The sequence below is a fragment of the Salarias fasciatus genome (assembly GCF_902148845.1).
Source record: "Salarias fasciatus chromosome 23 unlocalized genomic scaffold, fSalaFa1.1 super_scaffold_20, whole genome shotgun sequence".
NCBI classification, from domain to species: Eukaryota; Metazoa; Chordata; class Actinopteri; order Blenniiformes; family Blenniidae; genus Salarias; species Salarias fasciatus.
The window spans coordinates 14,795,169-14,822,372 of record NW_021941230.1 but is presented as its reverse complement, the minus strand read 5'-3'; the positions used below and the strand labels follow the sequence as shown (position 1 = coordinate 14,822,372).

The following is a 27,204-nucleotide window of genomic DNA, read 5'->3' as shown; positions in this document are numbered from 1 at the left end:
ACCCCACCAACAGAAACGAGAAACCTTTACACTTTGGACTAAACCAGTTTCCACACCCCAGAGTTAAACAGATAAAACTCTACCTTGAAACAAACTGCAGACAAACAGATGCTTCTGTTATATTTGGACTGAAGTGACCTTTTTTTATTATTGTTAAATTATTCTATCAGCAGTAGTTGATCAGATTCCTGGTTGCCTGTCTGAGGTGAAGGACAATGTTTGGGTTAAATCTCAGCCCCTCCTCTGCAACAAAAATGCAGTCCAACCTGTGCTGTGTCATGTGATCTGCCCTCCTATTGGCTGCAGGTGTGAATGAAGCTGAATGAAGCTGAATCCACCTGAGGGGAGAATCAGATAGGTGAGTTTCTGCCAGAGCAGTGTCGGCGCACAGTGGGAACCACAGAAGAAGAGCGATGGGTCAGGGCCGCTCCGCCTCCTCTCCTCAGGTAAACCACACAGATGACCAGCTGTATTTAGTCCTCGGGTGAACAGCACTCTAAGGTTTTCTTCATCCAGGTAATCCTCATGGGCCTGGACTCTGCTGGGAAGTCCACGTTGCTGGCACACATGCTGACTGGACAGGTGAGTTTGTTCCCGGGTGGCTCTGCTCCCAGACGAGTCTGTCCTCAGGTAAACGTGAGTCTGTTTGAACTTTCAGGTGATGGAAACGTCGCCAACCATAGGCTTTAATGTGGGGATGCTGGAACTGGACAAGAAGACGTCTTTGACAGTGTGGGACGTGGGAGGACAAAAGAGTATGAGACCAAACTGGAAGTGAGGAACAGCAACACAACAGCCGGCTACACTAACAAATAGACAATGGATGACATAACCGAGTGAGTCGGTCTGTGTTCCAGGTACTACCTGGATGACTGCAAGGCGCTGGTGTTCGTGGTGGACAGCAGTGACCGTGCTCGGATGCAGGAAGCCCAGAAAGCTCTGAGGAGGGTCCTGAGTGACGAGAACCTGAGAGAAGTTCCTCTGATGGTCCTCGCCAACAAGAAGGACCTGCCCAACTCCATGACGATCCGAGAGGTGAGACACGGCAGGAGGACCGACTGGATTCTTGAGGCTGTTCCGTTCACCTGGTCCTCGGTCTCTGTCCTGGTCCTCAGGTGTCCACCCAGCTGGACCTGCCCAGTTACTCGGACAGACGGTGGGAGATCCAGGCCTGCAGCGCGCTGAGAGGACTCGGCCTCCAGCAGGCCTTCATGTCGGTCAACAAGCTGATCAAGAAGAGTTGATGAAGGGCCAGCAGATTTTTTTTTTTTTTTTTTTAGAGACTTTATTGGTGCTGGTGTAGGACGAGGTTTTAATGAGAAATAAAGACCGTGTGGACTCGGGTCTGATGGTGTCGTTTGAAGCTGCACTGATCCTGCCTGGAGCCTCACGCGAGGTAAACGAGCGTCTCTACAGCCTTTTCCTGTCCGGCGCTCTGAGCTCATGGACGCTGCGGAGGCCGAGCCAGGACTGGACCAGCAGCAGGACCGGCACCAGGACCCAGACTCCGTTAAAGAAGACCAGGTAGACCCACAAGTAGAGCCAGCTGGACGTGTTCAGATGCGGGCTGCCCATCAGCCAGTCGGGACAGAAGGTCATCCAGCCGCCGTACAGCTCGCACACGCTCAGCGTGATCTGCAGGAAGTGTCTGTCAAAACAAGTCAACACTGAATTTATGCTACGCTCTATAGGACTGAGAAAAACACTGATTAATAACAAATATTCTGTTGTTTCCTGTTACTGGGAGATATCAGTGGAGGATTAACTGAATTACCTGTAGTATTTGTCATGCAGCACTGCATGTATCAGCAGAATTCCCAGCAGAGAGTCGAGGACCACAGTCAGAATCTCAATGGACACGATTGTCGGATCAGAAACTAACCAGCGGCTGTCGGCTTTACTGTACTCCTTCCCTGCAGGTGACACACAGACGGAGACTCCGTTACCTGTCGGCTGTACTTAAATTGTCAAATCAGACTGGGGTTTCAGGACGACAAGTGTACTAAATTACATCCGTACTTTAATATGGAGTATTAAGAAGAACATAAAACGTACAGAGTTCAGCCAGAGGGCCTTCAGACGTCTCCACTGTTCCACCCAGAGACATGTAAACAAAGGGTCCTTCCTGAGGATGAAACGGTTCTCACTAACCAGGCTGTTTCAGTCGGAACGTTAAAGAGAAGCATGTAAACATGCGGGAGGAGAAGCCCCGCCTACCAGCGTCAGGTGGACGATGACGTCGTAGAAGAGCCACAGCAGCACCCACCTGTCCGCCGCAGAGCTCCGCCCACCGTACCTGCGCGTGAGCAGCACAGCGGCCAGCAGCTGGAAGCTGCAGGCCAACAGGGACAGGAGGGACACCAGAGACATGCCGGGGGGCGCCGGCGAGTCCATCGGCGCCGCAGGTACCACAGGGACGCAGAAATGAAGAAGTGTAGTACGACTACAGCAGTGTGTCAGTGGGATTGTGTGTCACAGTGAGGACTGAATATGGAGCGATTCGCCTGCCTCCACCCCCCGTCTCCTCATTGGCCTGTCTTTAAAGGTTCCACCCGCTGCTTTTCTATTGGCTGCTGGGGAGACCACCTCACCCCCCCTGGCTCCACCCACTCCTTCATAGAAAGCTGAGGTCAGAGGTCACCGGTAGAATCAGGTTCGTGGTGAGGAAGTCTGTTTAATTCTCTTCTGCAACGCGAGGTTCTCCAGTGGAAATGAGCACAGACCTGGTTTTGTGGTTTTATTGATTAAATGTCACATCGTCACACAGAAAACAATCTTTGGCAGCAAAAGCAGCGATCGAGTCAACACAAACTGACGGATCACACAAAGAAAAACACAGACTTCTGAGTGAGCTCTCCGGCTGGTCAGAACAGCAACAGACTGAAACCGTAAAGCAGACGGAGACCTCAGGAGAGCGTCATGGGAATGTCGGGGGGAGCGCCGGAGAATTCCCGGAATGTGCAGAGAACGCCAGGAGGGTCAGGGAAAGGTCTGAATGTCAGGAAAATTATGAAAAAAAATACAATGCAGAAAAGAAAAAGGAAGTGTGTAGAAATATTCCTGGAGGAGTTGAGAAACTCATGGAGAACACTGGTGATCTGCGGTTTCTTTACAGCAGGAGGGTTCACTGTTTGAGTGCTGTTGAAGAGTTGGTCTCACTTCTATCAGTCTGCTCTTTTTTTTTTAATATAACTCTGAAATGGTAAAAGATACTGAGAAAGAAATGCTGAATGAAAAGTCGAGGTGTCACCACAGGATTTCTTTAGGTTTTTTTAGATCAGTCGAAAAATGAAATTCTTCAACATCATTCAAACTGGAACCGACAAAATCAGCTGAGACCCGGCGTGGAGGAACATTTCAAAAGATATAAAGTTTGAGGCTCTAGATATCAGCACAAATAATCGATATGTGATCTGTGTGAAGGTCCATGGCGGAGAAGCCGCATCTCCACCACAAAACAAACCTGAGCTCTGGCTCTAGAGGGATGGTTCTGCCAGCTCCAGGAGATTCTCTCTGCGTGCGCTGTGTAAGGAATGCTGGATGGAAATGAATTCTCCTCGTAGGAACGTTTGAGAGCTGGGGAGAAGGGAATGTTTTGGAGGGGTTGTTCGGTCCCTTTGAGAAGATGTGGTGAAGATTACAGCTCAGGTTTGTTTTGCTAACCTCCATTCATCTGATGGAGGCCTACTCCTCCTCCTCCTCCTCCTCCTCCTCCTCCTCTGCTCCTCTGGGCTCCTTCTCCTCCTGAGGGAGGGTGGCGGACAGAGCGTACTCCTCACCGACTCCTTCTGAGGACACGGAGACCTCCGCCTCCACCACCACCGGGGCGTCCTCCTTCTCCACCTCCTTCTCCACCTCCTTCTCCGCCTCCTCCGCCTCCTCCTCCTCCGCCTGCTCCTTCAGCTCCTCCTCCTGGTCGGCCGGTGCCAGCTGGGCGTGAACCTCGGTGAAAGGCAGCTCCTCGCCGGCGCCGCCCAGCGGCGAGAGCTGGACGTGTTCCTCCTCCACCTGAGAGGAGCCTTCCGGAGGCTGAGAGTCGGAGCTGCTGCGAGGCTGAAAACACATCAGGGGAGAATTCAGCAGAGCAGCAGAAACCCCGACGCCACGTTTCCGTCTGAGAGGAAGGCAGAACGCACCTTCTTCAGGCTGAAGGTCAGCGGTGAAACCTTGAGACTGGACGTCTTCTGTTTGATCTTCTCGCGCTGCTCCGCAGAGACGATCTTCGTCCCGATCTTTGTCATCTTCTTCTCGATGTTCTGCCTGGAGAACGCCTTCTTCAGACTGTCCACCTGGACAGAGGAAGACGGTTACACCTGTCTGTCTCTCCACGCCCGTCCGTCTTTCCACCAGTCCGTTTCACCTTCTTCAGACTGGAGCGCTTCAGTTTCTCGGCTCTCGACTTCTCCATGTTCTCCAGATCCTGAGGCCACGGTTCCTCGTCCTCCAGCTCCGCCTCCAGGCCCACGTCCTCGTCGGACGACAGGTCGATGGTGTGGAGGCCGCCCTCCTGGGACTGGTTCCCGTCGACGGTTCCAGCGGCCGGTTCCTCGCCCTCCTCCGGAATCTCATCGCGAGGAAACGGCGGAGGATCCTTCACAAAAACAGTGGCCGGAATCTCGTTCTCCTCCTGTTAGAGGACAGAAAATTTAAAAAAACAATCAGGAGAACGTCGTCTGCAAATCAAAGAAAGGGAGCAACGCAGCAGTAATACAGGATACGGAGCACAATGCAGAAAAACAGGAAATGGTTACAACCTCGTTAAAACACCAAGAGAATGTTAGAAGAAGAAGGGAACATATGGACGAAGTGAAAACACCATGGGAATGTCCCAATAAAGACGAAAATAAGGAAAGTTGTTTGACTCGGTGTGTTTCTTCCTCGGTTTGCTCAGATCAGCTGGTTTTGAACTCGGGATCACAGAGGAGCAGTGTTTCTGAACGCTCGCAGTGGGAGTGACGGACGCTGGGTATTTTTGGGAGGGCAGGAATGTTGAGTGTTGCTGAGAGAGAGAAAAAAAGCAGCACGCACATGATTATGTGTGTGTCGTAATTTTCAACCCAGCTAATATCTGTCCCTGATACACTCTGCTGGCTGTTACCGTAGCGACCAACTAAACCCTGTGATCTGTTTCCGTGGAAACTTTCCAGCTCCTTTTCCTGCCGACGACCAAAAAAGGCAGCGGACGGAGACGCCTGGGGGAGGGACTCCATGTCCCAGCATGCCTTTCTCACCTGGAAAATGAGCACCTTGAAGTTGTTCCTGTGGATCAGGTGGGCGTGGTTGGCCTCCAGCTTCTTGACCTGGACGCCCTGGCGCTCCATCCTGTCGCGAACCTGCGGGAGACGCCGCCAGAGGTAAGCGCCCGTCGGCGGGCTCGCCGCGCTCGCCGCGCTCCGACAGGCGGCCCCCGGCCGGTGCCGCGCTCACTGACCTCCTTCATGGTGACCGACAGCTTGCGGCTCTTGTCCAGCAGCTTGCTGACCGTGTTGGACGTGTGGCTGTGGCTCTTGGAGAGTTTGGTCATGTCGGCCTGGATCCCCCGGACCACGCCCTCCATCTCCACCTGATGCACCTGAAACGGCAACCCGCCACAAAGCAGGTGACGAAACGGGAGATCACCTGTCATGAACCAGCGAGTTACCAGAAGATAGTCTGTGGTAATCTGACTTTTGAAGTTGTTTAAGAAATCATAACAATCAGTCTTTCAAGAACAGAACAAGGAGTTCTACAGTCATTACAACTGTCAGGTCTACAGTCTGTACGGTCGGTAGGATGTGAGAGCAGTCTCAGTCGTCCCTCTAACCCGGTCCTTCACCTCCATCTTGTGCTGGTTCTCCTGGACCGCGTCCAGCATGTGGACCAGCTTGTCGAGCAGCGTGAGGACCGTGATGGCGTTCACCGGCCCCTGACTCATCTTCTCCAGGTCCAGTCCTGACAGCAGGGCTGAGGGCGACGTGGGCTCCTCCTGGTCCTGGTCCTGGTCCTGGTCCAGGTCCTGCTCCGGTTCCTGGGCCTGGTCCTGTTGGGGGACCAGGAGGTCCTGGCTTTGGTGCGTCTCCGTGGTCACCATGATGACACTCGAGCCTGAGACTCCCAAAACTCACCAAACTTCCAGCTGCAGAAAAAAGACACTGAGTTGCCTGACCCGCCCTTGTGTGTGTGAGTATGTGTGTGTGCGTGCGTGTGTGTATGTGTACTGCATTGTGATTGGTTGGCTCTCAGGAAAACTTTCCAGCCAACAACCTGGAAACATTCACCCCTTTAACCCTTCGACTGCCAAGACTGACATTTCTCCATGTGAAAACATGGAGCCACACACACCTGCACAACCAACAGCCATCACAAATGAAAGTTATACAAATATAATGGAATCAAAAAAGAAAAAAGTTTGAAAGTCAAATTTAAATTTTGAATCTTAATGTACTAAGTAAAGTTAAAAACTTTACATGGGTGAATACCACAATTACACATATAAAAAAAAACTTTAAACACTTAAAATCTCAAAATGGAGCAATAAACATATACAAAAAGTAATTTATCAGTTCAACCTGGACTGAGCTAAAATGGAAAGCAGGAGCTTAAAGGGTTAACACGCTCCCTCTCTCTACAGCCTGAAGCTGGTGTCTCTCCACCACACCCAGAGGGGAGGGGGCTGTTACCATGGAGAAGGGGCAGGAAGGCTGTTTGTGCTGGAAAGAGAGAGAGGAGAGAGAGAGAGACAGGGACTCAGTGTGTCTTGATCATATTTTCAAGGTGAAGTCATGTGGAAGGAAAACTCGCTCCCCCTCTTTTCCTCTCTTTGTGTCAAGCTCGCTCGCCCTCCTGTCAGAGGAAAAGTGGCTCGAACCATCAAAGACCTCATACAAACTATCTACCTGAGTCCATTTTACAAAAAAGAAAAAACCTCAAAAACTTCAACCACCAGATTCCATTCCAAAAATTCAGATTTTTACCACTAGAGTTCATGAGCAAAAGCAGTAATTTAAACCATCAGGGTCCATTTAAGGCACTTTGGTTTTTAAAAATAAAATCTTTAAAAAAAAAAACATTGAATATAAAAAAGAATTTAATTAAAAACATAATTAAATGAAAATATTAAACTAAATATTCCACACAAAAAAAGTAAATTTCTTTAGAAAGAGGTAAAGAAATAGGTTGAGTTGGTGTAATGTGTCCTTCCGTCCAGCAGGTGGCGCCGCTGACGTTTCAGGCGGCGCCGCGTGCGTCACGTGCCAGAGAAGAAGCTGGCCGCCCTGTCAGCTGACTGCGATGAGGCTAAGCTAACGGCTAACAGAGCATCTTCACCCTCTCCCGTCGTCGCTCCCGGAGGAGACATGGCCTTCATCACGGCCAACTGGAACCCGCTGGGAGAGGCTTTCTACCGGTCAGTGCGTCTCCGGACTCTCGGCTCGCAGCGCGAGCGGCACACCTGCACGAGCGGCTCACCTGACAGCCGCGGTTTGCATTGACAGTCATTTATGGCTCCCACGACAGCAAGAAGTAGAATAACATATTGTTTATTGTAAGATGTGCGACATGTTTACACTGTAAATTGCAGGAATGTGGAGCTTTGTGTTGTTGCTCGTGATAAGATGGAGCTATGTGGCATGTTGTTGTTGTTGTTGTTGTTGTTTACAGGAAGACGGAGCTGTATGAGATGTGTTGGAGCTTGAAGGATGGACTGAGAGACAGTTTGGTGGCTGCAGCGCCGTATGGAGGACCGATAGGTATCACACGCACACGCACACACGTGAAGAAGACACACATGTCTCGCTGTGTCTCAGACTTCGCCCTGTCTCCCCCCGCAGCTGTCCTCAGAGAGCCCCTCCGCCGGTCTCCCAGCTCTCGCCCTCAGTTAGAAATTTTCTCTTCGTCTGGAGTTTCCATCGCGAGCTTCCCTGTGAGTCCAAAAAGCAGCTCCATCACTGGCTGGAGTGACATTGCTGCCTCCCCCGCCCCCCCTCACCTGTCTGCCTGTCCCTCCTCCCTGCCTCTCAGTGGAAGAGCGGCCCGGTGGTCCAGCTGGGCTGGACGGTCAGCGATGAGCTGCTGTGTATTCAGGAGGACGGGTCCGTCCTCATCTACGACCTGTTTGGATCCTTCAAGAGACACTTCAGCATGGGACAGGTCCGTCCTCGATCGCTGACTGACCACTCCATCGCGAGCCGCGCTTCAGCTAATGCTCTCGTTCCCTGCGCGTGGTTTCAACAGGAAGTGGTCCAATCTCAGGTGTTGGAAGCCAAAGTGTTCCACTCCCCTTATGGCACAGGTGTTGCCATAGTAACGGGCTCTGCGAAATTCACCCTGGCGACCAACATCGATGATCTGAAGCTCCGTCGGCTACCTGAAGTTCCAGGTAAGACCTGTGTGTCTCGCTCGGTGTTCTCTCCGATGGGTCTGTCAGTCTCTGACCCGTCTGTCCTCCTCAGGCCTGCAGGGGAAGCCGTCCTGCTGGCTCGTCCTCTCTCAGGACAGACAGACTAAAGTCCTCTTGGCTAACGGACCCGACCTCTTCATCCTGGACAACACGTCCTGCACTGCAGTGGTGAGACGGACGGCTCCCGCTGACAGGTGACAGGTGAGTCAGGCGTCTGTCCCACCTGCTGACTGTCTCTCTGTCTGCAGTGTCCTCCAGGTCTCAGCCCTCAGGCGGGAAGCATCGTCCACATGTCTGTGTCCTTCAGCTATAAATACCTGGCCCTGTTCACCGACACTGGACACCTGTGGACCGGTACTGCCAACCTCCAGGTGAGCTCCTGCAATCAGCTGTCTGACCTCTGACCTGCATGACTGACAGGTGCTTCTTTATCTGCAGAAAAAACTGAGTGACGTTGAGACCAAGAGGTCAACAAAACCCAAGCAGATGGTTTGGTAGGTTCACCGCTTTAACCAGCTGCCTGGCTGTCTGTGAACCCCACTCACGGTTAGTTCCTGTCCACCTGTCCAGGTGTCGGAGACCACAGAGCCAGCAGCCGTCAGTGGTGTTGATGTGGGACCGGCTCCTCCTGGTGGCCGGAGTGTGCAACGACACCATTCAGTATCCTTTCAGTTCAGGCTGTGCAGCCTCTGACTTCTTCTTCAGAGAGATGGGGAGGCGTTCCATCTTTGCTCTTTGAAGTTTGACCTTTGACCCGACCTCAGGTTCCCAATCGAGGATCTGTGCGTTCTCGTTGGAGAACTGGACGGCGTCCGGATCATCAGCTCGACCAATCAGGAGCTGCTGCAGGAGGTTCCCCTGGTGTGTCAGGACATCTTCAAGATCGCCTCCATGGCTCCCGGAGCGCTGCTGCTGGAGGCCCACCGGGAGTACGAGGTGAGGCGCCGCATCGGCGCGGCGGGGCGGCGGAGCAGTGGAACAGTCCCGCCATGTTTACAAACTGTTTTCCTCCCAGAAATCCAGTCAGAAGGCCGACGAGTACTTGAGGGAGATCAAGGAGCAGAGCATGCTGGGAGAGGCGGTGCGGCAGTGTGTGGAGGCTGCAGGTCACGAGTACGACCCCAGTACCCAGAAGTCCCTGATGAGGGTGAGTCGGCCGGCGGGCTGTAAATGCTGCTCGGCGCCGGTGACGGGGCGTCATGCTGCGTGTCGTCACGCTGCGGGGCGTCACGCTGCGTGTCGTCATGCTGCGTGTCGTCCACCAGGCGGCGTCCTTCGGGAAGTGCTTCCTGACAGACTTCAGCCCCGACGCCTTCGTGACGACCTGCAGAGAGCTCCGGGTTCTCAACGCCGTCAGGGACGCCGCCGTCGGCCTGCCGCTGACGCACACTCAGTATCCTCTGGCCGCACTGCGGCATTGTGGGAAACGACATCTGCCTGAAGGGCTTTTCTTTAACCTCCAACCTTCAGATTCAAACAGATGACGGTCCAGGTGCTGATCGACAGGTGAGTCAGCCGTCTGTCTGTCTGTGCGTCCGTCCTTCTGTCCTCCTCTCACCTGTGTGTGTGTGTGCGTGTGTGTGTGTGTTTCAGGTTGGTGTATCGACAGTTTTATCCGTTGGCGATCGAAGTCTGCCGGTACCTGAAGATTCCCGACTATCAGGGCGTGAGCCGGGTGCTGAAACACTGGGCGTCCTGTAAGGTAACCCGCCCCCCCCCCGCCGTGAGCCTCCTCCCGGCCCGGACCGCTCGCCGGTCTGACCTGTGTGAGGGCGTGGCGGGTGTGTCCAGGTGCAGCAGAAGGACTTGTCGGACGAGGCCATTGCCCGGGCCGTGTGCGTGAAGGTGGGAGACTCGCCCGGGGTGTCGTACTCGCACATCGCAGCCAAAGCCTACGAATGCGGACGTCCCGAGCTCGCCATCAAGGTGGCACCGTGCTGTTCTTCGTCACACGTCTGCAGTGAAATGAAACCCTCGACACACACTAAACCCTGTGTGTGTGTGTGTGTGTGTGTGTGTGTGTGTGTGTGTGTGTGTGTGTGTGTGTGTGTGTGTGTAGTTGCTGGACTCCGAGGCCCGTTCTGGAGAGCAGGTCCCTCTGCTGCTGAAGATGAAGAGGAGTCAGTTAGCTCTCAGTAAAGCCGTGGAGAGCGGCGACACCGACCTGGGTGAGTCCTTTAGCCCCGCCCCCTTCGTGTCTCTCAGCACCATGGCTTCCATTCGATATATCTGTGCGTGTGTGTGTGTGTGTGTGTGTGTGTGTGTGTGTCAGTGTACACGGTGGTGAGCTACCTGAAGAACGAGATGAACCGGGGAGATTTTTTCATGACCCTGAGGAACCAGCCAGTCGCCCTCAGCCTCTACAGACAGGTACAGCGGCACGTCTGGAGTCCGGGTTCCAACCTTCAGTCCGGCTCACCACACAGGAAGCTGGGCACCTCAAAGCTTTTGACACATCTCCCCAAAACAGTGAAAGCCTCAGATGACCGAGCTCAGGCCTGTTGGTCTGGGACTGTTTGGTCTGTGGAACAATGAAAAATCTGAGGATGTTTTTCCGTATAAATTCCCTCCAGAGGCCCGAGCTTGATGTGAGAGACGAATCATCCAAATTTTACTGCCAAAGTTAAGGGGGGGGGGGGGGTCAGGAGGCTCCAGCAGTGCAGAGCGTCATAAATGTTTCTGTTTATCTGCCTCTGTACTTAAAATCATTTGACTACAAAGGATGTTTTGTCAATACTGCAAGTCAGTAATGCCAAAGTCCATTTTATATTATTTATTTATTACATTTGAACAAAGTTCAAAAGTGTAGCTGCAGGGCACGGCGGATTTATTGCCAGAGAGCCATTCAGGCACAAAGAAATGAAAGAAAGAGATGCGTTTATGCAGAGTGATAAAGATTATGAAATACATGAGAACCTCTCACACAACAACACAACACCTCTGACATAGTTAATAAACGCCATGTTTGGCTTTTGATTATTTTTCATGCTGTGACGGGGTCCATTTTTAAGTTGAATGAGGTTTCTCAGACACACACACACACACACACACACACAGTGTGTGTGTTGTTCTGACCCCATGCTGGTTTTTCAGTTCTGTAAGCTGCAGGAACAGGAGACTCTGAAGGATCTGTACAATCAGGACGACGACCACCAGGAGCTCGCCAACTACTACGTCACCGCCAGCTACAGAGAAAAGGTAGCAAACAACCGCCAACCGACAACACCGCCGCCAAACAACAGCCGCGTCAGTCACTGCTGTGTGTGTGTGTGTGTGTGTTCAGAGGTTGGAGAGCCGCCTGTCTCTGCTGCAGAGCGCCGTGGACGAATACAACAAAGCGAAGAACGAGTTTGCGGCGAAGGTAAAGTTCGGGTGACAGTCGGAGACGGCGAACGCAGACAGACGTCTCACTCTGTCTCACGTTGCGTTTTTTTTTCGCACCATCTGGCCTCCAGGCCACAGAGGAGGAGATGCGCCTCCTCCGATTTCAGCGGAAACTGGACGACGAGAAGGGGGCGGGGCTTCTGGGCCTGTCGCTGCAGGTTTGTGCCGCCGTGCGGCGTTGCACTGGTAATTTGACTCGGCGGTGACGAACCATGTGACCTGTCGTCTCAGGCCACCATGGAGGCGCTGCTGGCGCTGGGACTGCACAAGCAGGCGGAGCAGCTGTACCGAGACTTCAGGGTTCCCGACAAGAGGTCAGACGGCGGCGGAGCTTTTCTGAGATGATCGCGTTTCGATTGTTCCAACGGCGGTCCGTCTCGCCTCTGCAGGTATTGGTGGCTGAAGCTGAAGTCTCTGGCTGAGAAGGAGGAGTGGGACGAGTTAGAAAAGTTCGCGAAGAGCAAGAAGTCTCCCATCGGCTACCTGGTAACAAGCCCCGCCCCCTTTAAGCTCAAACAGGTGAAGCAAAGTTTCCCAGAAGTCCTAGCTGTGTGTCTTCCTCTTCAGGCTTTTGTGGAAGTTTGCATGAAGTCGAACAACAAGTACGAAGCCAAGAAGTACGTCTCCAGGGTGACGCCCGAGCAGAAGGTCAAAGCTCACCTGGCCATCGGGTAAAACCTGCGGCGGCGTTGTCCACACGGGTGGCGGTGTCGCGGCGAGACCGCTGCTCACTCTTCTTCCGTCTGTCAGGGACCTGGAGGGCGCCGCCGACGCCGCCATCGAGCGCCGGAACGAGTCGGAGATGGGGGCGGTCCTGTCCCGGTGCGCCGCCTCCGACCGCCTGCTGATCGAGAAGCTGAACCGGGCCGCCGCCGCCAAGAAGTGAACTGGACTCCACGCATCTGTCCGGCTGTAACCATGGCAATGCTTCTCTCTGCTTCGCGACTGTTTTCTCTTTGTGTGTCTCAATAAAAGCTCCCTGCTAATGTGTTCTGTTTCTAAAGAACTTGTCTCCCTGTTGAGTTTTTGGTCTCGTGGTACAAAAGGTGAGCCTCAGAAAGATTTCTTTTTCCTTCTTATTGTGTTGGAGACCTTCAGTTGGGTCGTGCACTGGTAGGAATGAGACACGTCCATCCAGAAAACCTCCAGTAAGAAACTGTGGAGGTGTCCTGAGGCCTGGGTCAAACCATGACCAAGCTGTTTTCATGATGACTGCATAAAGAAAGGTAAATCCAGGGTCTATCTGAGTTATCAGCCCCATAAACCGATTAATAACAAATACTAGAGCAAACACACCTCGGCATTCAGCGGAGACTGAACCAGTCCGCTCACGAGGAAGAACAAAAAGATAAGAAACACAGAAGGAGCATTAGAGCGGCCCGGTTCTTCTCTCTGGCGGATTAAATGGCGGCGTTGTTGTTGAACTGTGGCCTGGTTCGGGTGTGTTTGTTTGGTCGGGGTGGGCCGGCGGAGGGGCGGAGCCGCGAGCCGTGAGTTAAATAACTGGAGACGGGAGTTTGTCCCCGAAGTCCAGCGGGGGGAGAAGTCCCGAGAGCTGCTGCAGGTGAGTCGTTACCGCGCGCCGTCGTGCGCGAGCACAATCAGTTTTTGCCGCGCGTGAAGTGTGACGGCGTGTGACTGCAGCGTGAAGGCGCGCGTGCACAATAAAAGTTCTTTGCTGGACTTCACGGTGCAAAGCGTAGCACCGCTGCGCACGTGCTTTGCGCGTGAGAAGAAAGTGGTTTGTGGGGCACGCGCTGTGCGGCCCCCTCGGGAGAGTCGGTCCTTCTGACCCGGATCACTGAGAAGAGTCACTTCCGCCTATATTTCTGTTGACTCTGTTGAAATCCTTTGTTTATTTGTAATCTTTTAAAAATCTGCATTGAGCTTTGTTTTTGCAATATTTTACGTGCTGTAAATTGTTAAGCGTGCCTGCCTTGTCGTTTCCATGGAAACAGGTGTCATTCCAGGTGGTCCTTCTGCTTGCCGACTGGTCCAGAGCCGCCATGTCCTCAGTGAAGGTGGAGCGTGCCGTCAATCCGGGCACCCTGCTCGGCGAGGGGCCGGTGTGGGAGGAGTCGGACCAGAAGCTGCTGTTCGTGGACATCCCGGGCCAGAAGATCCACCGCTGGAGTCCCTCGACCAATCAGATCGAGAGCATCGCAACAGGTGGGCCGCTGAGCTCCTCGGTCTGTGATGCGCTCGGCGCCGTGTCGCTGACCCGCGGTCGCTCTCGCCCGTCTCGTCTCAGAGGACACGGTGGGCTTCGCCGTCCCTCGCCGGTCCGGCGGTTACGTGGCCGGCGTGGGTCGCAGCATCGTGGCCGTCGACTGGTCCACGCAGAAGACCACGGTACTGGCAAAGGTGGACGAGGACAAACCCACCAACCGGCTGAACGATGGGAAGGTGGATCCTGTCGGACGGCTGCTTGCAGGTGTGTGTGTTCTCCTGGTCACCTGCGTGTGGGTGTTCACTGCGTCGTCGTGGTAACAGCGCCATGTGTTCAGGCACCATGTCAAAAGAGGACAATCCCGTGGAGAAGAAACCAGGATCTCTGTTTTCTCTCACGTCGGACCACAAGCTGACCAAACTGCTGGGCCAGGTAAGCTCACCTGTCCGTCCGTCTCCAGACCGGCCCGTCCGTCTCTCTGTGTCTCAGTCCGCCTGTCTCTCAGGTGGACATCTCCAACGGGATGGACTGGTCCCTGGATCAGAAGACCATGTACTACATCGACAGTTTGTGTCTGTCCGTCGACGCCTTCGACTACGACATGGTCACCGGCCAAATGAGTAAATCCCCGCGGAACGCCGCGCCGACCGCAGGAAGGGCGTAGCGCCTGTCTTCACCTCCGTCTGACCTGTCTCCCAGGCAACCGCCGTGTGGTGTACAGTCTGAAGGAGGACGAGGGCATTCCTGACGGGATGACGATGGACGCGGACGGACGCCTGTGGGTGGCGTGCTACGACGGAGGACGGGTCCTCAACATCGATCCCGCCACCGGTGAGTTAGTGCCGCTGGGTAACTCTGGTACGCTCCACACCAACGCAGTCACCCCTGAATGTAGCGGTATGATTCTGTGTCAGGCGTGCGGCTGCAGACCATCTCTCTGCCCGCCACCAAGACCACCTCCGTTTGCTTCGGAGGTCCGGATTACACCGACCTCTACGTGACCTCCGCCTCTCTGGGTCTCAGCGAATCGGAGCTCAAGCAGCAGCCGGACGCCGGCGCCACCTTCAAGGTGAGTCCAGCCGCCAGTCCTTCACCTCTCGACGTCCTGCACGGGGTGATGGTGATGGTTCCCGTGTGTGTGTGTGTGTGCGCGTTCACAGGTGACGGGACTTGGGGTCAAAGGTCGCCCTGCACATTCATTCGCTGGATGACGAGGCGGAGACTCGAACCGTCAGCAGCCAATCAGAGCCCACAAACCGTTTATCATCCGAACCAATCGGAGCAAACAGTACTCAATAAAACACCATCTGTTGACATCACTGTGTTTGTTGTGGGGGATTGTGGGTGACGAGGTGGAAAGCAACTTTTGGCGCCTATCGTTGTCTTATCTGTGTGTGTTTGACTGGTCAGCACGTTGACGCTGCGGCGCGAATCAAAACTCCACTCAGTGCACGTTACACTGGAAGACACAAAGACAGGGTGCGTTTTATTTGTACACCTTGAAGTGCAGAACCACCACCAACAAACACGGAACGAGCTACAAGCTTCTACAAAAACGTCTGTACAGGTACGAAAAGGTTGTGCTGATTTTCTCTTTTTCTTTTTTAAATATTGGGGACGGGGGGGGGGGGGGGGGGGGGGGGGGGGGGGGGGGGAATGGGGAGGACTGGGGGGGGGTGCTTTCTTGAAGGGACAGTCTTCTGTCTGCTGTCCCACACGGATCCACACACACATCCTGGCTGCTGCGTCCAGGTGTGACGCTCACCGTCTGTCCGTCTGAAAGTCTACAGGCGTGCACACCTGTGGTCATTGTATGAGAGTGTGTGTACATGTGGAAAGGTGTGTGTGTGTGAGACGTCAGTTCCGTAAACGGTCGGAGAGTTGCAGCTCTGTTCGGGACAATAAATACAGTGGAACACAGTAGAATAGAGTAGAACCCTGTACAGAGATCCAGTTAGAACCCAGGACCAGAAGCAGGACTTTGATCCAGATGTGCGAGCTGGCGCTCCACAGTGCCACCTGCTGGAGCTGATTGGAACATGAGGCACTGAGTTTTTTTTTTTCTTTCATTTTTTTTTTTTTTTTTTTTTTAAGCACCATGATGGATTTTGCGTTTGCACTGTGACCAGTGGTCTTCTTCAGCGGACGTCCAGCTTCATACGTACTCCGAAGTGTCTTTAAAGTGCTCTGAGGAACTGTTCTCTGGACACAAACCCATGATTTAAAAAAAACAAAAAACCAAAACAAAGAAAGTAATCTGTTCAATCAGAAATGTTCAAAGTGCTGATTGGTCCCGTTGAAGCGGAGCGGCAGTCGCTGTCGCACGGCGCTCAGTAGTGCTCCTCGGTGTGGGCGGGGTCACAGAAGAAGCGCGAGCTGCGTTTGGCCGATCGGGCCGTGAAGGGGACGGTCTTCAGAGCTGTGGGTGGGGTGGACACACACACACACACACACACACACACACACACACACACACACACACACAGAGAAACACAGTCAGACACAGCTCAGGCGGCTGCTGTGATGCTGGTCCGTGAGCTCGTCTTTACCTGTGATGATGTCCTCGATGGCGCCGTCCTTCCCTTCGTAAACGTGGCGGCTGTCTTTTCCCTGTCGCCGCCGCAGCTCCGTGATCAGCTCCTGCTGCTGCCGTTTCCCCCGGTGAGACGGGGACTGGAGAGAGAGAGAGAGGGAGCGAGAGAGAGACGGGTGTGATGGGAGTGTTGCTCTCTGTCCTGCTGCATCGCGTCACGGCGGCGGCCTCACCTTGGTCTCCTCCTCCTCCTGCTGCTCCTCCTGCTCCAGCTTCTCCAGCAGCATTTGCTCCTGACGCCTCCGCTGCTCGTTCTCCTCCTCAGCCAGCTGGAAAAACACAAACACGGTCAAAAACGTCCTCTGGACCGATCTGTGGTGGCGGGCCGATCCGTGCCTCACCCTGTAGGCTTTGATGAACCGGACGAAGATGGGGAAGAAGACGGACGGCGGCATCGTCTTGGAGCTCTCTCCAAAAAACTTCACCACGTCCTCAAAGGCGTCCTGCGGTGTGACGAACACACACGGGTCAGAGACGCAGTAGCCGGCAGCAGGATGTGTGTGTGTGTGTGTGTGTGTGAGGCGGACCTGTGCGATGCGCGCGTCCTCCTGCAGCTTTCCGAGCCGCGACTCGTTCCTGCTGATGAAGTCCTTGAGCGTGGCGTTGTGCGACACGCTGAACTCCCTCCAGGTCAGCTCCATGCCGCGCTGCAGCTCCTTCACGTCGCACAGCACGTTCTCCAGGCTCACTGCGCACGGGGTCAGAGGGGGTCAACACACACACACACACACTCTGTGCTGTGCTCTGATTGGCTGTCGGACTCACCCGCTGCAGCTTTATCCACGTAGTGCAGCTCGTTGTAAAAGAGCGACACCATGGAGTATTTCTCTCGCACCACGTTGCTGATGTAATGAAGCAAAGTCTGTTTCCTGTCTGTCGACTTGGTCTCCAACAGCTACACACACACACACACACACACACACACATGAAAAAATACACACTTGCACCTCTGGGAATGTTGATAGTAAATGCGCGTTGTGAAGGTCGGCTAGGGACTGACCAGGTCTAAGCTCTGCAGCTTGAAACCGTACACGGCGCCCCTCTTGCTGCTGTTCATGTAGTTTCCCAGAGCCAGGATGATCTGCAACGACAGCGAGTCTGAATAAACCTTCAAATACAAGAAAAACTCTTCGACACGTTCAGATAATCAGTAGAATTAACATCCTCCGAGTCAGCACTGACCTCCAGGATCTTCTTCAGCTTCTGAGAGGATTTTATCGACACCGAAGCTGCAATGATGGCGTGAAGTTGCTGAAAGAAAACAGAGAGGCGGGTTACGTTGGCCTGTCTGCCTGGCTCCCCCTGCCTCTGTGTGCCAGCTGTTCTCACCGGGGTCAGCATCTGGACGTTGTCGGTGAAGTTGCCCATGAAGGTCATGATGGACATGCGCTGGCTGAGCCTCTCGATGCGGCTGAACTGCATCATGAAGCGGTCCTCGTCGCTCAGGGCCTCCAGAGGTTTCCTGTCCCTCTCGTACTGCCGCAGCAGCTTCACCTCCGCCTCCGTCGGCAGGAAGCGCATCAGGCACTCCACGAAGTCCACGCGGACCGTCCTCAGGTCGAACCTGCTCAGGCCAGTGGAAGTGGAAGTGAGAGAGTGTTTGGTGTGAACCGGCCGGGTGAGAGCGGAGTGACCTACGTGTGGATGGCCCGGCAGATGACCTCGGAGCTCTGGCCGGCCTTCCGCAGGGTGATGGCCAGGTTCTTGGCCCGGTTCGCCTCCAGCAGGGACACCTTGGACGGAGCCTTCTGGGGGAGCTTCTGTCGGGACAGAGTGAGGTCCACGGCCGGACCCTGAGCCTTCGTCTTGAAGAGCTCCTCGAACTCCTCCACGTCCAGGTCCTGCGAGACGAGCACGGTCAGACAGCCATCCCACCGACCCGTCGGCCCGATTCTGACCCGTTTCAGGTACCTGCAGGATGGACTCGTCGTCGATGTCGTTGAAGACGGTCCCGTTGATCTGACTTGGCTTCAGGGCGACCCAGTTCAACACCGGCATCCTGAACTTGGTCTGGATCGGCTTCTTGATCTTCACCGCTAAACGGGACAAACGGGATGCGGATCAGAGCCGCGAGACCCACGAGCGCCAGCTCAGTTCAAACCGCGCGGACACAAAACACCGGGTTCTCCTCTGACCGCTCGGGAGCGTTCTGACAGTGGGGCGGGAGTCGGAACCGTGCGGAGTGTTGTCAGTGGCGCTGACGGGAATCAAACACGCAACATCTTAAAGTCGGCTAATCACAACACAGAGGCTGTTTCTGTGAGGGGGGGGGGGGGGGGGAGAGGAAATGACGAAGCAAGCAAACTGAAGTCAACGTACAGAATAACTTGAGAGGGCCCTCTGTAAGCAGCAGGAGAAAACAAACAGCGCATTAGCAGCCAAATTCAATCACTGTTACCATGACAACAGGCGGCTGAAGGCGGATCAAGTCGTAGCCACCGGCTCTGGTCTCTTTCACCCGTTTAAACACTCATGTCGTTCCCTTCATGGACTCACCCGCCAGTCCAGAGGTGAAGATCACCATCGGCGAGCCCCCGGACCCCGGGAGGGGTGGAGCCACGGGCGGAGGAGGGGGAGGCAAGGGGGCGGAGCTCAGCTCGCTGGTTCGACAGGGCGGCGGCGGGGGAGGAGGGGGCGGAGGGGGTGCTGGGGGCGGAGGGGCCGGGTACGGCCCGTTAGAGACTACGAGGAGGTGGAGAAAGTAGACAGGAGTTACAGGTAACAGTCACCTTGAGTTCAACGCTCGCTACTGCTTCTAGTTTCAAGGAGCAACTCACCTGTGCCGGGCATTGGTGGGGGTGGAGGTGGCGGGGGCGGGGCTGGTACACCTGGAGCCCCGCCCATCCCCGGTCCCATGCTGTGATAGGCCACAGTCTCCGGGCTGCAGAGACCAGCGAGGTGAGCGTCAGTGCGCCGACTCCACCGCGAAGTCGGGTTCTGTTGGGGATCCGGTTTCTTACCTGGGCGACAGGTTGGCACCCGGTGGAGGAGACGGCGAGGCGCAGTCCGCCACGCCGCCATCCCCTTCCCCTCTCTGGGGCTGGGGGGCTCCCGGTCCTCCAGGAGCTCCAGGGCCCCCGGCCTGCTGGACCTCCTGGGCCTGGCGCTCCAGGCGGCTCTGACGGCGAATCGTCTGGTCCTTCTCGCGGACCATCCGCCGCAGGGTGTGCACCTGGGAGTTGGCGTTGGCGTAGACATCCTGCACGGGCGACGGGTGAAGAGGTCAGAGAGATACATCATCATCGTTGGCGGTGGCGTTGGCGGTGGCGGCGGCGGCAGCGTCACTCACCCGCAGCTGGTCCAGCTCCTTGTTGGTCTGCATCAGCTGTTTCTCCAGTTCCACGATCTTCAGCATCGCTTCGTTCTCCACATCTAAGACTCGCTCTGACATCTGCGAGAGACAGTCGGGTTAGACCCCTCTGTGGCTGTCTGCCCACCCATCTGCCTCTTCCCCGCCTGTTTTACCGTCGCCAGGTTCTCCTCCAGCTCCTCCACTCTCTCCAGAGCGGCGGTTTTGGTCTCGGCGTCCTCCAGCAGCGTCCCGACGTCAAACACGTTGTCCAGGTAGGCCTGAATCTGGACCTGCAGCCGGTCGCTCTCCGTGTGCTTCAGCCTCTGCAGCGGGGAGGTGGAATTAACGCCGTGCGCGGTCCGTCGGCGGACGCGTGCAGACGGGCTGGCGGGCGTGTTACCTCCAGGTGTTCGTCCAGGTTGAGCTTGGTGAAGTCGTACTGCAGGTGGACTCTGAAGTTCATGTCCTCCACCGAGTGAACCACAATGTTGATGAACTGCATGCAGGCCACCTGATGGAGATCGACCGATTGCTCGTTAAATATGTCTTTCGAAAATTTTAACTTCAAAGACTTGATTCCAAATCACAATAAATAAAAAGAATAGACAAAAAAGTCACCAAGAAGTCGATGTTGTCGTCCTCGTTCTTAAAATGTTCCATCAGCTTTTCAAAGCGCATCGACTCAGAGCAGACCTGCAATTAGTCAGTCAGTCCATCAGCGTCATGTCGATCACTGAGGCGTGCTGTGGTTGTTGACAAGGTTAAGCACGACATGGAGATGATTACAGCGCTGTTGTACCGTCTTAAAGTGGTCGAAAGCAGACAGGATGATCTCGTGTCCTCCTCTCACCAGACAGACGGCCGCCAGCAGCTCCAGAACCAGAGCTTTGGTCCTGAGGAGCAATCGGAGAGAGAATATGTTTGTATTATTGTCCCACATAGGGCCGGTGAGAAGCTAAACTTTTAGTTTCAGGACATGCGGTAGTTTTACCTGGGATTCCTGTTGTTGAGGCTCAGAGCGATTTCGTTGACGGCGTGAGGATGGGACATCACCATATTGAACCCATACTGAGGAAGACGAGGACACAGCCACACGGGGTCGAGTGAGGACAAACAGCAGGTGCGTCACTTGCTCTTCACGAGTGTGTCATCTCGTGGCGACTACCTGATAGTTCATGATGGCTCTCAGACACATGATGCAGACGTGGACGTCGTCCTTCTTGCAGACGAGCCGCGAGTTCTTCAGGGTGCGCCGGCTTGGCAGCGTGTTGGAGCGAGTCACCAGGGCGGAGCTGGGAAGACACGGCAGCTGAGTCGAAGCAGATCCAAGCCGTCGGCCGTCGGTCCAGACGTATGTTTACCTGATGGAGTGTCGAGCCGCCCGGGTGACGGACGCCGACGGGGACGGGAGGCTGCAGTCGCCGTGGAGATCCTCGATGGAGCGGCTCCAGGGAGAGTCGATGGAAGAAACCTCGCCTCCAGTGTCCGACTGCTCCCCGTCGAACCTGAACAGCCAGCACAGAGTCTCGCCGAGTCCGACAGACACTCCCTGACTTCACGTTGAAGGTCCGAGAAACTCACGTGACGGCGTACTGAGCGAAGGACAGGTACTCCACGAGAACGTCCAGACCACGATTCTCCTCATTCAGGAACTCTCGAACCCACCTGGGGGGGGGGGCAGACAGGTGAGGAATCGACCGGTGAGGAGTATAGAGGTGAGGTGCAGGCAGCTGCCAGGTTTTACCCGATGTGGTTCGTTCGGAGGGAAATTTCGAGCTCTCGCAGCATCTGAGTCGACTCCTGAACTCTCCGTCTGAACTTCTGCAGAAAGGCAGTCGAAGGAGAGCGTGAACCTCCTGCTGATGTCCCGACATGGACACACAGACGGACTAGTGGAAGTTGTCTGTCTCACCTTGCGTGTGACTGCCGGGTCGAGGAATCCTCTCAGTTTCTGGATGTAAGTATGGGGAGGGTTCTTCACCTGAAATCTCTCCTAAAACACACACAAACACACACACAGACAGAATGAACGCCTGTTCAGCTGATCCATGGTGTCTTCTGAAGTTCTGACTCTCTTTGTCGGCAGCACTCACCTGGTCACAGATTAGCTCCCACTTCTTCTCGTTGTCGTAGGAACGCAGCAGACGCACCTTGTCAGGTGGAAGATTCATGGAATTCTGAAAACATGAAAAAACACGACTTACAGATCCACAGAGACACTTTTCAAGAACCCTGCAGCTCCGCTACCAGCAGATCAAGCAGACGGGATCATTTGGAAATGTCCGGAAACGTCCAGAGACTCTCTGGAAACACCTCGAGACATTGTGAAATCATGGAAGACGGCTAACGTCCTCCTTCATGTCTCTGTTCAGCTCTGTCACACGGACGATGGACGTGGTTTTTGCCGCCAGGTCGGGATCTCTGCCGCCGATCTGGAAAAGCTCGGCAAGACTCGCCAGCAAAACCCGGAACCCCTGAAGTATCAGAAGAGACCTGGGGTCCACGTCTCCGGAGGACTCTGACCTGAACGCTTCACAACAAGGCAAGTTCCACAAATATATCGGACTTCTGTCTGAACCCTGTAGTCCTCTAAGATCCCTGTAGTCCACATCAGACCCCTGAGAACCCTGTGGTCCACATCAGACCCCTCAGAACCCTATAGTCCACATCAGACCGAAACTTCTTCCTGTTAGTGTGACGGGTGTGATGGCAGAGCTGTGTGTTGTGTGTACATGTGTTGTATACAGGTGTGTGTACATGCTTGTAACTGTGGCACGTGTAGCTGTGTGTGACTGTGTATACATGTGTACACTTGTGTTGTGTATACATGTGTGGTGTATACGTGTGTAGTTGTCTGTATGTTGTGTATGTGACTGTGTGCACGTGTGTGTTGTGTTTATCTGTATGCACTGTGTGTGCACGTTTGAAGCTATGTATCCGCGTGTGGCTGTATGTATGCTTGTTGTGTGTAGCTGCATGTGTCTGTGTTGGATGTGGCTGTGCGTGCATGCGTGCGTGCGTGCGTGCGTGCATGGATGCGTGCAGCGTGCTGCTCTCACCAGTGCGATGGAGAACCTCTCCTCCAGCTCGGCCGGGTCGGGCATCGGGAGTCGAACCGGCGCGGCTCTGGACCGGATCACAGCCAGCTGGCTCTCCATGCTCTCCGCGTTCCCCATCACACACACACTCACACTCTCTCCCTCTCTCACACACACACACACACACACGGAACACACCCACCTACAGCCGCACGAACATGTGGTCGGCCATCACAGACGGGCGGTGGGGCTGCGCGCGGCCTGTCTCTGTCTGTGTGTCTCTGTCTCTATCCTCCCGGTCTGTCCCTCTGTCTGTCCTCCCCAGACGATGAAGACCGCCTCCCCCCTCCCCTCCTCTTCCTCCCTCCCTGTCTCTTTGTCTCTCTCCGCCGCTGAGGATGAGGATGAGGATGCTGCCGCCGGTGATGATGCTGATGCTGATCCCGACGAAGCTCCGCCGCCGTGTGTGCGTCAATATCAGATGCGTGTGTGTGTGTGTGTGTGTGTGTGTGTGAGCGAGCGCGTGTCGCAGATCAGCCGGTTAATCCTCCCCCTCTCCTCCCCCACACGAAGAAAGAAAGAGAGAGTCGACCTCCCCCCTCTTTGTCTCTCCCTCTCTCTCTCTCTGTCGGCGTGGAGCTCGCTCGACCCCCCCTCCTCCCTCTCTCTCTCTCCCTGCTCCTCAGACAATGAACCTTCTGCTGCCACAGGCTCCACCCACCACACACACACACACACACACACACACACACACACACACACACACACACACACACACACACACACACACACACACACACATGGTATAATCTGAGCTACCTCATTTTTTTGTAAACATGTATTCGTGAGAAAAAAAGAAACTTTGTATCGACATTTTTTGGAATTCTTAATTTCTTTGATCTTTCTGAATATTTCACGTGATCACTCCATGCAGACCTCGACCGTCCCCTCTCCCTGGTCCCCCCTGGTTCCTCTGCCCTCTGGATCAGGTCCATGCACCTGCTGACTGTGATGGAGCTCATCTTCCTGCAGGTCAGAGCAGCCGACCAATCAGAGCGCGGGACCCGCCCCCTCCAGAGGTGGGGAGCAGCGGGGGGGGGGGGGGGGGGGGGGGGGGGGGGGGGGGGGGGTCTTCATGGTGTCCTGGTGGGATCACATCAGACTGGAGTCCAGGAGACACGGCAGATCACAGCAGATCACCTGACCACATGAACCCTGATGAGTGGGGATGACTGGGAAGGCCGCCCTCTGGTGGCAGCCAAGGAGGGGGCAGGTAGGGCAGTGTGTGTGTGTGTGTGTGTGTGTGTGTGTGTGTGTGTGTGTGTAGCTTGAACCCGATCTTCATATTCTCCCTTTCCCATTGCTCCCTCTTCTGACCTCATCTTCATCTTCATCATCCTCATCATCATCACCACAATCATCTTCATCATCACTACATCATCACTCTCAATATTAAAATCTTCATAATCATCTTCATCTTCATCATCACTACCAGCATCACTCTCACTATTAAAATCATCATCATCATCATCACCATCACCACCACAATCATCATCTTCATCATCACTCTTACCATCGTTATCATCATCACCACCATAATCATCTTCATCACTCACTCATGAAGATGATTGTGGTGACGATGATTGATTTCAACAGTGATCACTATTAAATTCATCATCATCATCATCATCATCATCACTGCATCATCATTCTCAGTTAAAAACTTCATCATCATCTTCATCACCACTAACACCTTCATCCTCACTATTGAAATCATCATCTTCAACCTCCTCTTCATCATCATAATCCTCTTCATCATCACTAACATCTTCATCCTTACTATTGAAATCATCTTCATCCTCCTTTTCATCATCATCATCCTCTTCATCATTACTAACATCTTCATCCTCAGTATTAAAATCATCATCTTCATCATCATCGTAATTATTATGATAATCATCTTCATCATCACTACTACCATCTTCACTCTCACTTTTAAAATCATCTTTATCTTTATCAGTTTAATCCTCATCTTCCTCATCTTCCTCATCACAGTGCATTGTGGGAGCTGTAGGGTCAGCGTGATTGACTGGTGTGTCTGTGGTGACATCACGGCTGTGCCCCGCAGGAAGTCCCGCCCCCTCACAGTCTCACTGAACCAGAGGCAGGTGCAGGAGGTGCAGGAGGAGGACTCATTCGTCTCAGTGGACTGCTCCCTCTCACCCCCCTCCCCTCCCCTCCCCCTCCCCCTCCCCCTCCCCCCTCACCCCCACCCTCCCTCCCCTGTCCGCTGCAGAGGCTCTCACGCCTCGGTCTGGTTGTCACCATGGGAACGGTGCTGTCTCTGTCTCCGGGATGGAGGAAGGCTTCTGGCGGCGGGTCGGAGGAGCTGGATGTGCGGCGGGTGCAGGAGAAGGAGGAGGAGGAGCGGAGCGGCAGGAAGAAGAAGCGGAGACACCCGGTGCTGCTGCAGGCGCTCCGCTGGAAGAAGCGGCTCGTGGCGGCTCGAGCCAAGAGGAAGGGCGGGAAGAAGGTGAAGCCTGCGGCGCCGGAGCAGCGCGAGCAGGCGGCCGCCGACGGCCCGCCCCGCACGCTGAAGGGAGGGCACAGGCAAGGACCCATCCCGGTGCCCATCCCCACCGTGCCGGAGCCGAAGCAGGGCCGCCCGGAGGGGATCCTCTCCCCCAGGAGGGTGGTGGTGCAGGTGGGGGATCGTTCTGATTGGAAGTGATCTGACAGGGTGGTCTCGCTCCGTCCTGCAGAGAGGAGCAGAGACAGGACATCTCTGACTCCGCTTCTGCAGGATGAAGATGATCTGCTCCTCATCTGCAGCTTTCCTGCAAAAATGATTCTGATCTTTGCTTCGGCTGTGTCATGATTCCTTCCTTCGGCTCATCGGCAGATTCTGTAACAAATCATGCTTCTTCCTCTGCTCCTCTCTCTCTCTCTCTCTCTCTCTCTCTCTTCTCCCCTCCTCCTCCTCTGCAGGCCTCCACAGGCGAGCTCCTACGTTGCCTTTCAGATTTTTTGTGTCGGCGTTGTGTGAAACTGAAGAATCTCTCGGCCAGTCAGATCGTGGTGTGGTTTAGGAATGTGGACCGGGCGCTGCTGGTTCAAGGCTGGCAGGTACGTTGGTTTGTTTGTTTGCGGTCGCTCGTCAGGCTGCGGTCACCGGAGCCCGGCTCTCTGTAGTAGTAGTAGCCTGTTTGATGCAGCGCTGCTCCACGCAGAAATGTTACGTAACCAGCAGCTGCCGGCGTGTCTCCTGCAGGACCAGTGCTTCATCAGTCCAGCTGGTCTGGTCTTCGTGTACCTGCTGTGCAGAGACGCCGTGGACGAGGACACGGCCTCAGAGCAGGAGCTGCACGCCACCTTCCTCACCTGCCTCTACCTGGCCTACTCCTACCTGGGCAACGAAATCTCCTACCCGCTCAAGCCTTTCCTGGTGGAGTCCAGCCGCGATGCGTTCTGGGAAAGAGCGCTGGAGCTGATTGACCACCTGAGCAGAGACATGCTGCGAATTAATGCTGAGCCACACTTCTTCACCCAGGTGTTCCAGGACCTGAAGAGTCAGGGGGCAGCCAGGGACAAGGAGACGCAGGGGGGAGGCAGAGACAAGGAGACGCAGGGGGGAGTCAGAGACAAGGAGACGCAGGGGGGAGTCAGGGACAAGGAGACACAGGGGGGAGTCAGAAATAAGGAGACGCAGTTGGGAGTCACAGAAAAGCAAATTCAAGGTGGAGTCAAAGACCGGGAGACACAAGGAGGAGTCTGGGAGAAGGAGCCACAGGGACAAGCTGGGGATAGGGGGACGCAGGGAGGTGCTGGGGACAGGGGGACGCAGGGAGGTGCTGGGGACAGGGGGAGGGCCGAGGAAGAGAACGGAAACGATGAAGATGGCGTTGACGACCTGGACCGTTAAAGCGTTCCGGCAGGTCCTCCTCTGCAGGCCTCCGCAGACGGGAGACTCATCAACCCACCGGGCTCTGAATGTAAACGGTCTGAAGCTGCTGCCATGGTGACAGGACAGTGGGTGGTGACCTTTGACCTGAAGCAAGGACACACGCATGCTGTCAATCAAAGCCAATAGAATCATCTGATTGTATCTAGATAAACATAACCAGCCTGAATTATGTTCAACAGGGGGCAGAGCCAGGAAGACACACACTCACACACACACACACACACACACACACACACACACACACACGCCAACCAGGTCAGTGTGGTGTCATGTCAACCTGAAGAATGGAACTCATGTCATAAAGGAAATGTGCCACCAAAATGTGTGTGCTGCCTATTCCTTACACACACACGCACGCACACACACACACACACACACACACACAC

General features: G+C 54.6%; 7 protein-coding genes across 9 annotated transcripts; 4 read left to right on the top strand and 3 right to left on the bottom strand.

The window, feature by feature from the left end:
* The first annotated feature begins 313 nt into the window (after window positions 1-313).
* Window positions 314-1,318, top strand: LOC115384233 (ADP-ribosylation factor-like protein 11). 2 transcript variants are annotated; one of them, XM_030086553.1, is made up of 5 exons: window positions 314-446; window positions 517-582; window positions 659-774; window positions 858-1,035; window positions 1,116-1,318. In XM_030086553.1, the coding sequence occupies exons 1-5, from the start codon at window positions 414-416 to the stop codon at window positions 1,242-1,244; spliced, it is 522 nt and encodes a 173-aa protein (XP_029942413.1). In that variant the 5' UTR covers window positions 314-413; the 3' UTR covers window positions 1,245-1,318. The 2 variants fall into 2 exon arrangements, with proteins under 2 accessions (XP_029942413.1, XP_029942414.1); XM_030086554.1 differs by having other exon boundaries at window positions 446-484.
* LOC115384232 (emopamil-binding protein-like) lies at window positions 1,290-2,469 on the bottom strand. Its single transcript, XM_030086552.1, has 4 exons — window positions 2,218-2,469; window positions 2,056-2,125; window positions 1,775-1,913; window positions 1,290-1,648 (listed from the first exon to the last, which is right to left on the bottom strand). The coding sequence occupies exons 1-4, from the start codon at window positions 2,392-2,394 to the stop codon at window positions 1,411-1,413; spliced, it is 624 nt and encodes a 207-aa protein (XP_029942412.1). The 5' UTR covers window positions 2,395-2,469; the 3' UTR covers window positions 1,290-1,410.
* Window positions 2,470-2,722: 253 nt separating this feature from the next.
* On the bottom strand, window positions 2,723-6,166 carry LOC115384228 (caveolae-associated protein 2-like). The gene is made up of 6 exons (XM_030086549.1): window positions 5,816-6,166; window positions 5,432-5,572; window positions 5,232-5,333; window positions 4,361-4,627; window positions 4,137-4,289; window positions 2,723-4,053 (listed from the first exon to the last, which is right to left on the bottom strand). Exons 1-6 carry the CDS (start codon window positions 6,068-6,070, stop codon window positions 3,685-3,687), a joined length of 1,287 nt encoding a protein of 428 aa, XP_029942409.1. The 5' UTR covers window positions 6,071-6,166; the 3' UTR covers window positions 2,723-3,684.
* Window positions 6,167-7,224: 1,058 nt separating this feature from the next.
* On the top strand, window positions 7,225-12,761 carry LOC115384227 (vacuolar protein sorting-associated protein 16 homolog). Its single transcript, XM_030086548.1, has 24 exons — window positions 7,225-7,384; window positions 7,639-7,727; window positions 7,809-7,900; window positions 7,999-8,127; window positions 8,212-8,356; window positions 8,430-8,545; window positions 8,626-8,748; window positions 8,816-8,871; window positions 8,948-9,037; window positions 9,142-9,313; window positions 9,393-9,524; window positions 9,643-9,770; window positions 9,848-9,883; window positions 9,971-10,079; window positions 10,169-10,303; window positions 10,437-10,545; window positions 10,650-10,747; window positions 11,471-11,575; window positions 11,661-11,738; window positions 11,833-11,919; window positions 11,993-12,075; window positions 12,151-12,247; window positions 12,329-12,432; window positions 12,512-12,761. The coding sequence occupies exons 1-24, from the start codon at window positions 7,335-7,337 to the stop codon at window positions 12,645-12,647; spliced, it is 2,499 nt and encodes an 832-aa protein (XP_029942408.1). The 5' UTR covers window positions 7,225-7,334; the 3' UTR covers window positions 12,648-12,761.
* A 500-nt stretch (window positions 12,762-13,261) lies between these two features.
* Window positions 13,262-15,247, top strand: LOC115384229 (regucalcin-like). The gene is made up of 8 exons (XM_030086550.1): window positions 13,262-13,325; window positions 13,720-13,930; window positions 14,013-14,195; window positions 14,269-14,363; window positions 14,437-14,551; window positions 14,631-14,762; window positions 14,846-15,000; window positions 15,092-15,247. Exons 2-8 carry the CDS (start codon window positions 13,768-13,770, stop codon window positions 15,140-15,142), a joined length of 894 nt encoding a protein of 297 aa, XP_029942410.1. The 5' UTR covers window positions 13,262-13,325; window positions 13,720-13,767; the 3' UTR covers window positions 15,143-15,247.
* A 756-nt stretch (window positions 15,248-16,003) lies between these two features.
* LOC115384235 (formin-like protein 2) lies at window positions 16,004-23,158 on the bottom strand. 2 transcript variants are annotated; one of them, XM_030086556.1, is made up of 28 exons: window positions 22,876-23,158; window positions 21,910-21,993; window positions 21,729-21,809; window positions 21,561-21,637; window positions 21,398-21,481; window positions 21,178-21,321; window positions 20,982-21,108; window positions 20,808-20,884; window positions 20,616-20,709; window positions 20,435-20,509; window positions 20,217-20,327; window positions 19,990-20,139; window positions 19,814-19,915; window positions 19,485-19,723; window positions 19,302-19,405; window positions 19,021-19,206; window positions 18,844-18,864; window positions 18,436-18,560; window positions 18,163-18,365; window positions 17,854-18,088; window positions 17,707-17,775; window positions 17,525-17,605; window positions 17,290-17,419; window positions 17,052-17,212; window positions 16,866-16,967; window positions 16,698-16,793; window positions 16,481-16,604; window positions 16,004-16,350 (listed from the first exon to the last, which is right to left on the bottom strand). In XM_030086556.1, the coding sequence occupies exons 1-28, from the start codon at window positions 22,990-22,992 to the stop codon at window positions 16,262-16,264; spliced, it is 3,288 nt and encodes a 1,095-aa protein (XP_029942416.1). In that variant the 5' UTR covers window positions 22,993-23,158; the 3' UTR covers window positions 16,004-16,261. The 2 variants fall into 2 exon arrangements, with proteins under 2 accessions (XP_029942416.1, XP_029942417.1); XM_030086557.1 differs by lacking the exon at window positions 18,844-18,864.
* A 1,987-nt stretch (window positions 23,159-25,145) lies between these two features.
* LOC115383884 (cyclin-dependent kinase 5 activator 1-like) lies at window positions 25,146-26,776 on the top strand. The gene is made up of 3 exons (XM_030086091.1): window positions 25,146-25,558; window positions 25,843-25,980; window positions 26,126-26,776. The coding sequence occupies exons 1-3, from the start codon at window positions 25,181-25,183 to the stop codon at window positions 26,774-26,776; spliced, it is 1,167 nt and encodes a 388-aa protein (XP_029941951.1). The 5' UTR covers window positions 25,146-25,180.
* The last annotated feature ends 428 nt before the right edge of the window (window positions 26,777-27,204 follow it).